The 15431-nt window shown below is 31.2% G+C and overlaps 2 protein-coding genes and 1 long non-coding RNA gene across 3 annotated transcripts; 2 read left to right on the forward strand and 1 right to left on the reverse strand.

Annotated features, from left to right (window-relative positions):
- The first annotated feature begins 1580 nt into the window (after positions 1-1580).
- On the forward strand, positions 1581-5142 carry LOC124937109 (alanine--glyoxylate aminotransferase 2 homolog 3, mitochondrial-like). Its single transcript, XM_047477623.1, has 9 exons — positions 1581-1857; positions 2045-2275; positions 2368-2538; positions 3038-3181; positions 3276-3455; positions 3589-3814; positions 3904-4017; positions 4103-4189; positions 4988-5142. The coding sequence occupies exons 1-9, from the start codon at positions 1609-1611 to the stop codon at positions 5029-5031; spliced, it is 1446 nt and encodes a 481-aa protein (XP_047333579.1). The 5' UTR covers positions 1581-1608; the 3' UTR covers positions 5032-5142.
- A 2305-nt stretch (positions 5143-7447) lies between these two features.
- On the reverse strand, positions 7448-8994 carry LOC124936614. Its single transcript, XR_007099137.1, has 2 exons — positions 8503-8994; positions 7448-8115 (listed from the first exon to the last, which is right to left on the reverse strand). It is a non-coding gene; the product is annotated as an uncharacterized LOC124936614 (long non-coding RNA).
- Positions 8995-10956: 1962 nt separating this feature from the next.
- Positions 10957-13309, forward strand: LOC124935811. The gene is made up of 4 exons (XM_047476238.1): positions 10957-11395; positions 11659-11728; positions 11892-11980; positions 13086-13309. Exons 1-3 carry the CDS (start codon positions 11051-11053, stop codon positions 11960-11962), a joined length of 486 nt encoding a protein of 161 aa, XP_047332194.1. The 5' UTR covers positions 10957-11050; the 3' UTR covers positions 11963-11980; positions 13086-13309.
- The last annotated feature ends 2122 nt before the right edge of the window (positions 13310-15431 follow it).

Consider the following 15431-nt stretch of genomic DNA (forward strand, 5'->3'; position numbering starts at 1 on the left):
AATGGGAACGGTTGAATTTTGAGCATTAACTTTACTATTCATTTTTCTATTAAATAGACAAGATTCTGCAATAATTGTAGAAATAAAACTGTATGTTAATTTTCACATATATGAAGTTGTTAATGAAAGTCAATATTCAATGAAAGCATATTTTCTAAAATGTAACGTTCTAAACAAATTATAAACTTACTATTATTATTACCTTTATTAATTCCTTATTTTTTATAGACATTAGTTCCGTTTTTTTTTTCTTATTTCTGAAAAAGGGTTAAATTAATAAATGGAAATGTCTTTAACCATATCAATAAAGCATGGCAATACAAGGTAAAAAAAATTACATTTGAAATTCCATATATATTTCTATCTATCCATTAAAATATTGTACACAAAGTAAAAATCATTTTAAATGAAATTTTACTATTTATACTTTATTTGTTAACACTTAGACATATATCTTATTTTCTTTTTTAAATAACTGTGAAACAATTTTGTTAACATATCATGGCATATTTGTTATCAAAATGATATGGATATATATTTTTGGTATTTGTCGGTAATAATTTATAAAATAAATGAGAATCTGAATAATATTTGGTACAAACAATATTTAGAATTCTGAATGTCTCATTTAAAAGTATGTAATTGTACTGTCTCATTTAAATATACTCGGAGTTATTTTATATATATATATATATATATATTAATATTTATTAACATATTTTTTCTCACTCCTTTTAATATGTTATAATTCTATTTAACTATTTATTTAATCAAAATAAATTTATAATATTTTTTTATTTTTTAATATAAACAAAAAATTTCTTACTTAAAATTATTTAAATATAAATAAATTTATATTTCAAATATTATTTTACTCAATATCAAAAAAAAATTACACTCGAATTTTAATTTAACTAAAAACTAAAATATATTTATGATATATATATATATATATATATATAAATAAATGAGTTAGTTGTAGAAGTATATTACTTTAAAATAATTTTCTTCTTTAAAAAAATATTTATTATTTATATAATTTTTTAATTTCTATTATATTTATTTATTCATCTCAATTTTTAATATTATGAGATTCATATCAAGAGTCAACTAATTTATTTTTTAAAATATTTAAAACAAAAATTTGTTTAAATTTAAAATAATTTAAAGTAATTTTTTTATTTATATTAAAACAATTATAAATTTTATTTAATAAATAAATAAACAAACTTATGATTTAATATTAAAATAAGTAACATTGTATTAATTGTTAGCCAATTTTTAATAATATATACGATTTTTAAATAATCTCCATCCAAAAATATATAGATCATAACATCTGACATGTCATCATCTTCATCTTCATCGGGCTCTTCTCTCTCTTCCCATCCATGATCCATCCATCGTCTTTGTTCTTCTTCTTCTTCTTGAACGTCTCTCACTATAAATAAGCAACGAGCAGTCGCATTTCATAATCGTTTCCATATCTCTGTTGTTCTCTTCTATTGATAGAGGACTTGTACCCAATAAACAACACATTCTTCCTCCTGCATAGGATCGGAGAGAGAGAGAGAGAGAGAACGAACCAACCAACCAATCGAAAGAGCAATGATGCATAAGATCGCGATGAGAAGAAAGGCGCTAGTATCGTCGTCCATGAACTTGCTTCAACGTTCTCGTAACCTCTCTCAGCTAGCTCAAAAACAAACCTCTTTCTCCGAAAATGACGTCCAACTTCCCAATTTACCCCCCTTCGACTACTCACCTCCTCCTTACACCGGTCCTTCAGCCGCTGACATCCTCCGCAAACGGAAGGCCAATCTCAGTCCTTCCATGTTCCATTTCTACAAGAATCCCGTCAGTCCTCCTAACCTGCATTTCATTCTTTAATATCCATTCATTACGCTTTAAGTTTATACGTTTAAATTTAACATACCTAATATGCGATTTTATCCATCAAACAACTACGATTTTAAACTACTTCTGAGATTGATCTGCATGTGCTTTTAATATTATTAATGAAATCTGGAGTGTTGGATTGCAGCTTAACATTGTTGATGGTAAGAAACAGTACTTGTTTGACGAGAATGGAAGAAGATATCTCGATGCTTTTGGCGGTATTGCTACAGTGTCATGTGGTCATTGCCACCCTGATGTTGTCAAGGCAATAGTTACCCAAACCAACAAGATACAGCACTCAACCATCCTCTACTTAAACTCTGCCATAGCTGACTTTGCAGAGGCACTGGCCTCCAAGCTTCCTGGTGATCTCAATGTAAAATTGTGATGATTTAATCAATTAGATGCATTTATAGACATGGATTGTGTATCCTGATCATGTGTTGGTATTATTATTATTATTATTAGGTTGTGTTTTTCACAAACAGTGGGACTGAAGCAAACGAGTTGGCCCTGATGATTGCGAGGTTGTACACCGGTTGCCAGGATATCGTGTCATTGAGGAACTCCTATCATGGGAATGCAGCAGGGACCATGGCCGCAACTGCTCAGTCATGCTGGAAATTCAACGTAGTACAGGTGAAACATGAGTTTCTTTTTATACCTTTTTGTATGAATTCTGAGAATAAAATCAAATTCATTTAATGTTTAGAACAGCTAGAAAATACACAAAAAAAAGTAAGAACATCACTAAGTAGTAGATGCTGACAGGGATGATGAAGATATGAAACTTATATTTGTCCTTATTAATGTCATCTAATATCATAATAGGTTTTCATTTATGCTGGGATTGCTTTCGAACTGATTGAGACTCAGAGATAAATTCTTTATTCCAGAACTTATTGGGATTTTAACTCTTATGTTGTACTTTTTGTGAAAGCTGATACCTCAAAACAAGCCTTGATTACTTTATTCTTTTAACAATGGAAGCAACCTTTAGGCTCCACATGAAATAATATTTGATATATGAGGTTGTCATAGATAAGGTTTGAGATCAGACACAATAATTCTAGAAAAAAGACAGACAAGTTATCCTCTGTTTTAAACTATCATATTTGTCCTGACACATGTGTGACAGAATTCTGTGCACCATGCCATGAACCCAGACCCATACAGAGGTGTTTTTGGTTCGGATGGAGAAAAATATGCTAAAGATCTCCAAGATCTTATCGCTTTTGGAACTTCTGGACAAATTGGAGGTTTCATCTGTGAGTCTATACAGGTAACTATTTTTAGTTACCTTCATGATATATATTAGCACTAAAATTGATGATGGTTTGAGGTTAAACCAAAAACAATTAAAAAAAATATTGCAGGGAGTGGGTGGGATTGTGGAATTAGCTCCAGGTTACTTGCCTGCTGCATATAATGTTGTGAAACAGGCAGGCGGACTCTTCATTGCCGATGAGGTTCAAGCTGGATTTGCTCGTACAGGAAGCCATTTCTGGGGTTTTGAATCCCATGGAGTTGTACCAGACATAGTCACAATGGCCAAGGTGATCTATATCTTTTTCTTTCTTTTTAAAAATCATTTTGTTATTGCAGCCTCTTCTAGAATATTGTATTTTGTCTCAATTAAACTCCTAAATACACAATTCAATATTTTAATTGATGCAATGAAACATTTAGGGTATTGGAAACGGCTTTCCTCTAGGGGCTGTAGTGACAACACCAGAAATTGCAGAAGTCTTGACTCGCAGGAATTACTTCAATACTTTCGGAGGAAACCCTGTGGGAACTGCTGCTGGACATGCTGTTCTCAAAGTAATTGAGAAAGATAACCTTCAACAAAATGCCCATATAGTGGGTTCCCATCTGAAGGAACGTCTTAATGCTCTCAAAGATAAATATGAAAGTAAGTTTTTGTTCTCCTTAACACCTTCAACCTATTTAGAATGAGTTCAGATACTGATTATGGATGGGTGTTTATGTTGGTCTCTAAAGTTATTGGAGATGTGAGGGGAAAAGGGTTGATGCTTGGAGTTGAACTTGTAAAGGACAGACAACTAAAGACTCCGGCAAAGGAAGAAACGCTTCATGTGATGGACCAGATGAAAGGTACCTACATGTATATACACTTTCCATTAACCATGTGATAGGTCTCTTGCATTTTGGCTGAAACAGACTTTCAATTTGATTGCAGATCTTGGAGTGTTGATTGGAAAAGGTGGGTTCTATGGGAATGTGTTCAGAGTAACACCTCCTCTCTGCTTCAGCCAGGCAGATGCCGGTATATATCACTTCCTTTTTAATATCTATTGTCAACTTTATTTTATCCAATTAGATAATTCTTTTTTTCAACCAATGAATTTTGTGAGGTCATTAAATTTAGTTTAATATTTGAAAATAATTAATATTACTTTTTTGAAATGTTAAAGTTTGTAGTCTATTTGGAAACACTTTTTGTTCTGAATGTGTCTAAAACTCATATGGTTTGGATCCACATACATATGAGATACTTCGATACAAAAATGTGTTTTCAAATAAATATATCCACGTTTTTTCATCTGGATCCTGATCCAGACCTAAATTTAGAAAGTGTAAACAACATTGTTTGTTTATTTTAGAAGAAAAAAAAAGATAAGAACTTATGATTTTTGTTTGGTTACTAACCATATGGCCTTTTCGGAAGGTATAAAATAGATTTCATCTAATTTTGATGAGTCACCATTTGAAAACTTGATTCATCAAACTTAAAATACCAGATTAGTTTATTGATAGTTGATGCAAGTTAAAAGTACCCCAGATATCTCTAATACCAAATAATTTTTATATTCAAACATTGTTTCCAATTGGAGTCTACTTGACAACAACCATTATTTGTTTTTTTTAAATGTGATTGATACATAAACTTGATAACATATTGTCATAAAAACAACAAACAACTTACGTAAGTACGTAACCATCACAAACGAAAAATTGATAATAAATAAAATAAATTTATTATTTCTAGAAAGCCACATAGTTAAAATTGATATGTTTAATCTCTTCTTGTTCTGATGACTTGTTGTTTTCCTTGTGGCTGCAGATTTTCTTGTGGATGCCATGGATTACACTCTGTCAAAGATGTAAATGTTTTATAGTATGTTTTTGTCGTACTGTATAAATTATCATGGGTGTGTTATTTCTGACACTGGATGTTCATAAATGAAAGAAAAAAAAGAAGAAGATATAATTGTGTTACTCACCTCTCTCTCAATAATGAGCCAACATCTTGGTGTATCTCCTCTGTCAATTCATACATTATTAAACATTAGAAATAATGATTTCGGATTAATCTTGATTGTCATAGTCTATTTTTTCTTCTACCAAGCCAAATAATTTAGAGTAATAAACCAACATTCCAACACAAACTGCTATTTTTCAATGTTTTGACCTTTTACTGATGATACATCATCTTGTATGTTAATTTCTTCAATTTGAATAAATTAAATATAGTGTTGAATTACAACTATTCAGAGTGATGGATTAAACTATTCCTGCTAAGTTAACCAAAATACTTTTATAAGACTTCATCTCATTTTTGAAGTGATGAAATGACCTTAAAATTGTGTAAATCAAATGCTCAAAGGTGATGAAATAGCTAATAACACTATATATAGCTCATGAAATAATGAAATGAGTACTTGTGCTCTCTTGCAACTTTCAAGGGCACAGAGTCTCATTTGAAGTGCTGCTTCATTTCTTATCTGTTAAAGAGTTTGGGATACGTTATGTAGTTTTTCTCGATCTTAGTTGGGTTATGTCTTACTCAATTGATCATTTTTGGGATATTTAGATTGATTGGAGTAAAGGGGTCTCTCTTAATAAAGTTTGGTATATCATTCATATAATCATTTGGTACTCTATTTGGAACGGAAGTTATAGAAGATTTATTATGGGAGTAACTAACGGTTTGAAGACCGGAAAATAGCATCCTCACACTCATTCACAATGGGCATTCTGGATCTTCTTAACAACCTTAAGAAGTGATTCCCTTGTTGTTCTCTTGCCCCTTGGTGAATTTTTGTTGTGTTTTATGTTGCTTTGCTTTTTCTTCCCTTCACTTTGTGTTTTCTTCGCCTTCTTGGCTCTTTTGAATGAAATTGATCTTTAAAAAGGATAAATAGTGAAATGAGTAGCATTTGAGAGTAAGAATGAAAAGGTGTAGTAATTTGTAAATGTCAATCCAGATATTGGTGCAGTGATCATATTGATGTAAGGATATTGAATATCATTGAAATTCATGATGGTCTAGTCTTTCATGCTTCAATTTCTGATACGCGGATCAACCTGTTCGCTGTAATGCTAGTACTTTAAATGCACATATCGATACTTGTTTCTTTTCTCTGGGATAATGATTTATCTTATCTTGGATTCAGAATGAGGCTCATGAATTACTGAAACGTTATTGTTTTGACTATGAAATGGTTACACTAGAGTTTGCTCGAATATATGAACTGAATTCTGCAGATTCTTTTGTTTTGTGTGACTTATACACGAGTTAACAACTTTTGGTTTTTATGATTTTTTTTTTTGTGATTAAGGTCTGCTAGCCATTGACAGCTGTTGGTATTGGTCTGGCTCCATTTCCAGCCTTGGTGAAAATATATTGTTGTTTGCTGTTACAGATGATAAGAGTAAACCATACATCTAATCATTCATTTATTTTTCTTGGAAGTTACCTGTCTAATAATTGATTAACCACACTAAATGCCTTAATTTTGTTGATAATTGGGACCAAAAGCGTCAATTCATCATACGGGGTGGGGTGTCTTTCAGAAAGCATTTTTATATTAGGGCTAGCTCTTCCCTTAACATTCAAAACTTATAGCTTGTTTGGCTATGAAGTCAACCCTTTCATCACATCAGTATTAATTTATTTTTCCCTTATCCTCATCACATAGCCTATGTGGAAAGACACAAACGTTACAAGACCAGATATGACTGGTTTTTGTATACAATATCTCATCATAATATTTTTTTATCACTTTAGTCTCATCCTATATAGACATTTGAAAACCTATTAGTGGGGCTAGAAGTCTCTTGAAGATTCCTTTCTTGTTTATGATGGCCAATAAAATATCATAATTGCTTCCTCTTCCTCTTCCTCTAAATCTTCTGGACCCGCCAAAATATGGAATACCCATAATTCTAAGAGCTGGTTGATGGCTTTTCATGACTTTTTTTTAAATGTATAGGAGAACCACTTCCAGTTCTCATAAACTTACCAATATTCTATTCTTTATAGACATAACCCCACCTAGTTAGCAATTAAGACACGGTAATGACTACTTATTTTGTCAAATGTACCTTGTTAGACCCATCCAGTTATCAAATTAGACACGCAAATTACTTTTGTTAAAAAATCAATTTATTTACTGTTTCAGTGAATTTTCTGCACTGCAGACTAGAGACATGCAATTTCATATTATGCTTGTACTTATCTGTTTAAAAAAAAATGAATCTAGGTGTTTTATTTGAGAGAATAAAAAATGAGTGTGTCTTAGTCCAAACTTCTTGTTACTGAGCTACCCAAGGGTGGGTTGTACAGAGTACAGCTTGTTATGGTAGAATAGCAAAAGGCAAGTGCCTGGTGAAAAATGTTACTTCTATCCTAATATGAGTTCACTTGGAATGGGACCTAATGCATTATTAAATCCTAATGGTAAAATGTAAAAGATAAACATATCTAGAAAAGTTTTATTTGCTCATCTTTGTCATTCCCTCATAAGCTTGGCTTGAGGTTTGAACTTAGAATTCCAAGTTCTTTCATCCAATATTTTTCATCCACTCCTCTTTTCATCCTGTATAACTGCTTCCTTGCAAATCATTTCCTCTTGACCCACAATGTTGGACAATGCATAATGCGTTTTTTAAAATACTTTGCTTTTGACACTGCTTGTTTGGGTGATAGGATGAACCTTTTTATTGAATAAATTTTGAAAAGCTATAACTTTTCATTAGTCACTCTGTCGTGAAGATCGTGACATTGTGAAAAACACCAAAGAGTTGATACAAACCAATTTATGACATTGATTGTCACAAGTTAATCAAATTGATGAAGAAAAAAAACAAACAGAAAAAACCAAAATCAAGGTGAATCACAGCTCTCCTTATATCCCCTAGGCCAAGCTTGGCTCCCTTTCGTCCATCATAGTTAACCTGACTATGAATCTGAAATGTTTCATTTTCAAGTTTAGATTTAACAAACTTCTTTTGTATGAATATATTAATGACTCAATTGTACTCTTAGCCTTGATTTTGCTCATGATACCATAAATGTGCTTCTGATTTAAACCATTTTCTTATTTTTTTTAATAGGAACTGAGCTATGTGATAATATGTATGCTACTGTAGGAGACAATTGATGCCATATAATATTCTTCATGATAAGATCTTTAGTTATTTTGAATTCATGATAATCACACAGTTACTACAAGTTCAATTATTTGTGTTCTTTATAGATTAACAGGAAGAAAAAAATCTAGGACCTTTCCTATATGATGGTCTCTAACCACATCATGCATTAGAGTGAATAATAGCATGCTGATTTGTTCTTACCAGAAAGTGAAGATTAGTTTCTTCTGAAATGTAATCTTGTACTGCTTCCATCTGAAAGGGTTGAGTGGTCAAGATGGGGAAAAAGGGCACATGAAACACTAACTGAAGATTTGTGCATAAGTTAGTAATGCACGTGCCCTGCTTCTCCATCTTGTTCCAACGCACCCGAACTTGTTGTCATTCTCGGGAGGAGATGAAGGGAAATGTGTGTCTGTTAGAGAGAGATGTAGGGGGGTAGAAATGAAGAAGATGATGTTTTGCCCATTTATAATATGAAGGAAGAGTAGGTGGAAATGTTAAGAAAAGAAATGCAGTGAAAAAACTTGGACCCATGAAAAAATTGCAATCAAGACAGCTTGTCATACTATAATAGCTAGGACCACACTCTTTACTGTCACTATGTATGCTTACCATATTTACATAATTGCCCTAATCTATGCTCTATGTTGATGCCACCTGAAATCAAGTTTCAATTAGTTTGAATGAAATTGATTTGGGTTGTGAAATATGCCTTGGTTTCAAGTTTCTGATTGTTTCTTTTGAAATAGTGGTATCAATTTAATTAGTTGAAATGAACTGAGGCACGCCCAGTGGGATCCACAAGGGACCCTTTTTTTTATCAAGCAGGTAAGATGTTTCATTCAAGCTCTTAAGAAAATGCATGATACCATGAAAAGAACATGTTAACCTCCTCTAACTAGACACAAAACTACACAACAAGTTTGACATCACTCACTCTCTTTTATTTGAAAATTCTCAAATTCTTGGTTTTTAGGTTTGATTCAAGATCTGTGGACTAATCATGATGATGGGTGAGTGATTGTTAATACAATGCTTAATGGAGGAGACATGATAATTAGTAATCATATCATTCTTTTTTTTATTTGTGGTCCTAACTTGTCATTATGAGTTTCCACGTTATATGGAGAATTCGAACTCATGACCTTATGAACATGACCATGACGTGTGAATTGTTTACACGAGAATTCTGACACATTGAAAAAGGTTTGAGGTAAGATTTGATGGAAATTGAATATAGGGAAGGAAGCAGAAGCACATGCAGTAGTGTAGTGATCTTAGGCTCTTAGTTTTTGTTGTGTAATGAAAAAGGAAGGACCAGTTAAGTGACATGGAATGAGATACATTTCCATTTCATGCAACTTCCTTTTTTTCTAGTTATGGTTCTTCCATTTTCATGTTACATTTGCTTTTAATTATTATTGTCATGTTGGCCTCTTAAAGAAAGCAGTTGGATTCAAGAGGTTATTTCGTTTTCCATCTTTTTTTTTTCTTTTTAACAGCTCAGACTTTTCTTATATGGATGGGTCCTACTTTTTTTTATTGAAAAATATTAATAAGGTTTTATTTAGAATTCAAAGATGATCAAAGATATTATAAAAACTCACAAAAAAAAAAATTGAAAATAAAAGTTAAATCTCAATATATATATATATATATATATATATATATATATATATATATATATAAAAGTTTCAAAAGTGAGGTAATGTGTTTGGAATAACATATTTGAGTTATTTGACTCTTTCTATGATTTTTTAAAAATGTTATAATCATTGACTTTTGAATTTATTTATAAAATAATACATTTCATAACACTCCAACAAAAGAATAAATTTCTTCTTTATGATAATATTAATTATATAAAACAATATTAATATAATTAAAGTTGAAAATGCAAGTTAAAATAAGTTTAAGAATACTTAAATCGATGTAAATTTTATAATATTGAATTTTTAAGTATACTGAAAAAAAATGTAAAGGTATGATAACGATACCGAAATTATTCGTACGGTAAAAATATGAGATTTTCAAATTTTCGATATATATATATATATCGAATTAATATTTATAAATTAAAAATATATAGCTAACTCTAAAAGTATATATTATTTCTCATTAAATTTAATAGATTTATTTTCTTATTTAAATATATTTGATATTAATTTAATTATAGAAATTTAATTTTAAAAATCAAATCAAAATATAATTAAATTTAGATAATATTCTGAGTGAAAAGTATAATATGAATACCGTACCAAATCAGCGGTATACCGTCTATTAGGTGTTACTTTTATTGTATCAAAATTTCGGTATATCAAAATAATCGATACGATATAGATACAAAAAAATCACAGTATTAACCATCTAATTGAGAAAAAAATCATTATTTTATATTATATTTTATTTTATTTTATTTTATTTTATTTTATTTAATATTAAATGTTTATCAATAATTGTTTTATTATATATTTTTAAGAATAACATAATATAATATTCTATAAAATATAAAGATTTTATTTAAAACGGGCCTTTTCTGTTAAGTCCATAAATAAGTGTATGATATTTTCTATAAATTTGGGCCAAATGTTATCTGTTAAACAGGCCCATTCTGTATTGAGTAATTTTTCCGAAACTTCGTCGCGGCGCAACCAAACCTTGACGACGACTATTCGAAATCAATTTCTCAAAATCTTCCATACGGATCGATTTTGCTTGATGAATATGCAAACCTATACACACTTTGTTTATGGGAAAATCCTTCAATAAATTTGCTGCAATTAAGATTCAACAACATCTCGCAGCGCCGTCGTCGTCACAACTTCCCAAGGTTAAGAAACCTATTTCCTCAGATATCGCCGGCGTTGGGTCGGCACAGAAGACTTTGAAAAAGAATCCCATGGAGAACAGTAGCAACGCCTCTGACGGCGGTAAGAACGATAATCGGACACCGCTCTCGCTTGTCGTATCTGATTGTGTTAGGAGATGGTTTCAAGATACCCTTAAGGAGGCTAAGGCTGGAGATATATCGATGCAGGTTTTGGTAGGGCAGATGTATAACAATGGATATGGGATTAGTAAAGATGCCCAAAAGGTCAGATCTTTCTCTTCTGTATATTCCAATCTATCAATTTGTTCTTTTTCGAATAAAATTGGTGAATCTGAATGATAATCAGAGATTAATTTGATTGATGAAGATTTAGACACTTTATGAATCCAATTTATGATGAATAATTCTGATTCTTTATGCTGAAAAGTTAAGGAACCTTTGACTACTGTTAGTTTGGAGCTTAGAGGAATCTGTCAAGTAATTTTCTGTAGTTAATTCTTGAAGATTTTCTTCCTATGTGATTTCAGGCTAGAGCTTGGATGTCAAGAGCTTCGAGAATTAGATCTTCAGTTTGGAAAGTCAGCAACAAACGACCAGGTCACAACACTCTTTCTCTGTTTGGGTACCTTTTACAAACGATATATATGTTGTTAGTTAGACAAGAAACTGTTTTTAGTGAGAATTTATAGTTTCTTTCTTGAAAGTGTGTTTCTTATTATTACTTACATTTGTGATGATGTTTTGTTTGTCCCATAATTAGGTTATAATGCAAGTGATTCAGATTCTGATGATGAGGATGAAGAGGAAGATACCAGACAGAGACAATCCTGAGTATACACTGTTTCAAAGGTGAGTGAAACTCTTATGTGTCCTTTCTCCATTGACTTAGTTGATAAGTTCTTGGATTATTGCTTTGCCCTAATTGTAATTTGATTTCTTGTTATTTGGGCCTTGTTTGATCTAGGGTTATTTTAGTTGTTTGTTATTACAATATTGTGTTCTCATCCAACTCAAATTCCATTTGTCATGCAACATAAAATTCACAAAAATCTAGCTTTTGATATGACTTGAAATTCTTTATTTTTATCAAAGGATCGTGATCTGGCCACAACTTCATTTGCCAAATGAAGTTGTTGATCTCATTGCAACTATATTTTTTTCTTCTGAAAACCAGTTTTCAAATGGGCTCTAATTAAAGTTCAGTACTAAGAATAAGGTAATTTGACCGGGTCAATTTCTTCGTCAACTTGAGCATCTCCTACAACAGTATACAGAACCATTTAAATATGTAGCATCTTATGAAGCATAGAAGTTCAAGCATTGCATGTAATTGCCAACTATTGTGAATTTCATGGTCAAAACAGGTGACTAAATAATAAGCAAGACTGTTAAAATGAAACTCTAATGCTATTTTCATATTTCGTGACACATTGAAGAATAGTTGTTTCTAGCAATCATTTTCTTCACCACAAGTGTGTAAGATGATGGCATGTGCTTGGTTTTATTAATAGTGTTTTCATACCTTATTATGCTGGAAAAGAGACCTTGCTAGTTTACTATGAAAAATACGCTTCTTTTGATTTTGATGGAGGACTCTTATCTCATTGTGGTCATTTTACCATAAATTTAGAATTTAGTTCTTGGTTTCATAAGTTGTTTTTATCTTTTCCTTCTTTTTGCATGTCTAAGGTCATTTTACTTTAAACTCACAAGGGTAGCTAGTGGTAATCTGAATGAAATGAGGTTCATGATTGCGGGGGTTATGCTAGCCATCCTTGGGAACAAAGGGGTCATTTTACCTTAAATATTTTTCAATCTTAAGATTCAATTTTAAAAAATGACCATTATCCAAAGTAGAGTATGGATCAAAGGAGGATTCTATTGTGATTTCTCAATATGTCTTTCATTGGTGTCCTAATACAATGTTTTTTTATGATGATGTTTGATTATGCAGGAACATGCCTTCTTCTTCTTCCTGACATTATTTGTGTGCAGCTTTACCAATCCCAAGTTACTTGCCTGCCTTTATAATGCTTCTGGTTCAGCAAGCATTGATTGAACTTGTTGTAATACTATCTAGCATCATTAAAGCTATCTTGCTGGGATTATTTTTATTGATAAATTGACATTATTGTGACATTATGACATTATCAACTCTTTAATTTATCACATTTTCATGATCACAAATCTCTTTACTTGGAAGTGTGTCTTGTTGCGATTCTGTATCATCTGGTTAAGATTTTAGATACAACAAATTCATGTATATGGAGTTGGTGAATGAGAAAAACATTTTTCTGTTCAAATCTAGCTTTCTGGATTTAGGTGTTTCCAAACAAGGTTTTAAGTCTCAGTCCACTCCAAACACTCACTAGAGTGTGCATTGCACCAGATGATTCATCCTTCCTGATTGGTTAGGATTGAAGGGGGGTAATAATGGTCAATGAAGTTTCCTTGCACTAGATAGTTCGGTGCCAATTCCTCTTGTCATCCCCAACTAGAGATGGCAATGGGTACCCGTATGCCCGATACCCGTGGGTACCCGATAGTCGGGTTCGGGTATTTTAAATCGGGGTCGGGCATGGGAAGAGGGAGAAGGTACCCGGTCGGGTACGGGGTCGGGGATGGGGAGTGTGCGAACCCGATACCCGGTTATATTAATATTATTGATTTTTTTATTAAAGTTTAATTGTGTGACTTTTCAAAAATGTTTCATCATTGCAAATGTATCATAAATATACATCATTTAATTTGATCTTATCCACACTTCACTCCAAACATAGTCATAAATACAATACACTCTAACTTTAATTATTTTATATTCCAAAAAAAATATTTCTCTACATATAACTTCAATTTTTATTTTAATAACAAAATATTACTCTCTCTCATAATTATTCATATTCAATCTCTAATTTTTATTTCAATGTTCATTCTACTTTTTCTCCACTCTAGTTTATCTTCTTCAAGATTACAAAAATGATGAGGTAGGTAAGTAATGCTTTTATTTTTATTTTTAATATATATAATCTTAATGTTAAAATTATTTATTAAAATTGTGTTTATTTTTTTTCAATTTTTATAATCTTATAAGTAATTTAATCGGGTAATGGGGTACCCGTCGGGAATCGGGTACCCGACGAATCGGGAATGGGTATAGAAATAGAGATACCCGTCGGGTTCGGAGTCGGGTAATAAAATAAAAATCGGGTTCAGAGATGGGTACTTCACTACCCGTCGGGTAGGGTACCCGTTGCCATCCCTATCCCCAACTAAGCCTGAATGAGTCAATATCTCTCCCACATCTACCCATAAAGTATTGAAAAATATATATTATCTTATGTAAAATTGACTGTTTTTTTATCAAAGTCAAAACATATTTCAAATATTATAAAAATTAAAGTAAGTTTCTTTTTATTAATAATTTAAATGTTGTAATTAAAAATTAAAATTTAACTGAGAGCCCATACAATCTTTGAGAATTGATGTGTACAAGGCTCATTTAAAGATATGTTAGGAAAGAATTAAAGCTAGTGATGTATATGGATTTAACTTAAAATTTATTTAAATAACTAATACAAAATTATTATTATTTTTAAATTCTTCTAATTGATATATATGTGAGAGTAAATTGATATTTGGGTCGGATTGTGGGTTGACCTGCCCATAAACTTAAAACGGTTAAAAATAAAATTAAAAATGCTATAGGTATGTTTCGAACTCGCAACCTAACAAAAACAAGTACAACTCTTTAATCAACTAGGCTAATGACACTTTATATTTTAAATTCAACACTAAATTTGATGAACGCGGAACATTTTTAACTAACTAATATATATATATATATATATATATATATATATATATATATATATATATATATATATATATATATATATATATATATATATATAATGATGCTTAATTTTGAAAGTGTCCGAATTGCCCGGTCGAGAGCTGTAGTTAATTTGGATATATATGTTGAGAGTAAATGGATATTTGGGTCGGATTCTGGGTTGACCCGCCCATAAATTTAAAAGAGTTAAAAATAAAATTAAAAATACTATAGATATGTTTCGAACTCACAACCTAATAAAACAAGTAAAACTGTTTAACCAACTAGGCTAATAATACTTTATATTTTAATTTAAACACCAAATTTGATGAACGCGGAACGTTATAACAATATATTATTAGCCGTGTGCATCGCACAATATATTATTATCCGTGTGCATCGCACGAAGATCTTCCTAATTTTTCTAATTATTCAACAAATCGTATTGACAGTTTTAAACGCGTATAT

The sequence above is a fragment of the Impatiens glandulifera genome, chromosome 4 (genome assembly GCF_907164915.1).
Source record: "Impatiens glandulifera chromosome 4, dImpGla2.1, whole genome shotgun sequence".
Taxonomy (NCBI): Eukaryota; Viridiplantae; Streptophyta; class Magnoliopsida; order Ericales; family Balsaminaceae; genus Impatiens; species Impatiens glandulifera.

Excerpts from the sequence above, each read along its gene's own strand:
- LOC124935811 (XM_047476238.1), top strand. The coding sequence starts at position 11,051 with ATGGGAAAATCCTTCAATAAATTTGCTGCAATTAAGATTCAACAACAT. Across the intron at positions 11,396-11,658 it reads TTAGTAAAGATGCCCAAAAG|GCTAGAGCTTGGATGTCAAG; the intron begins GTCAGATCTTTC and ends ATGTGATTTCAG. Across the intron at positions 11,729-11,891 it reads AGTCAGCAACAAACGACCAG|GTTATAATGCAAGTGATTCA; the intron begins GTCACAACACTC and ends TCCCATAATTAG.
- LOC124937109 (XM_047477623.1), top strand. The coding sequence starts at position 1,609 with ATGATGCATAAGATCGCGATGAGAAGAAAGGCGCTAGTATCGTCGTCC. Across the intron at positions 2,276-2,367 it reads AGCTTCCTGGTGATCTCAAT|GTTGTGTTTTTCACAAACAG; the intron begins GTAAAATTGTGA and ends TATTATTATTAG. Across the intron at positions 2,539-3,037 it reads GGAAATTCAACGTAGTACAG|AATTCTGTGCACCATGCCAT; the intron begins GTGAAACATGAG and ends CATGTGTGACAG.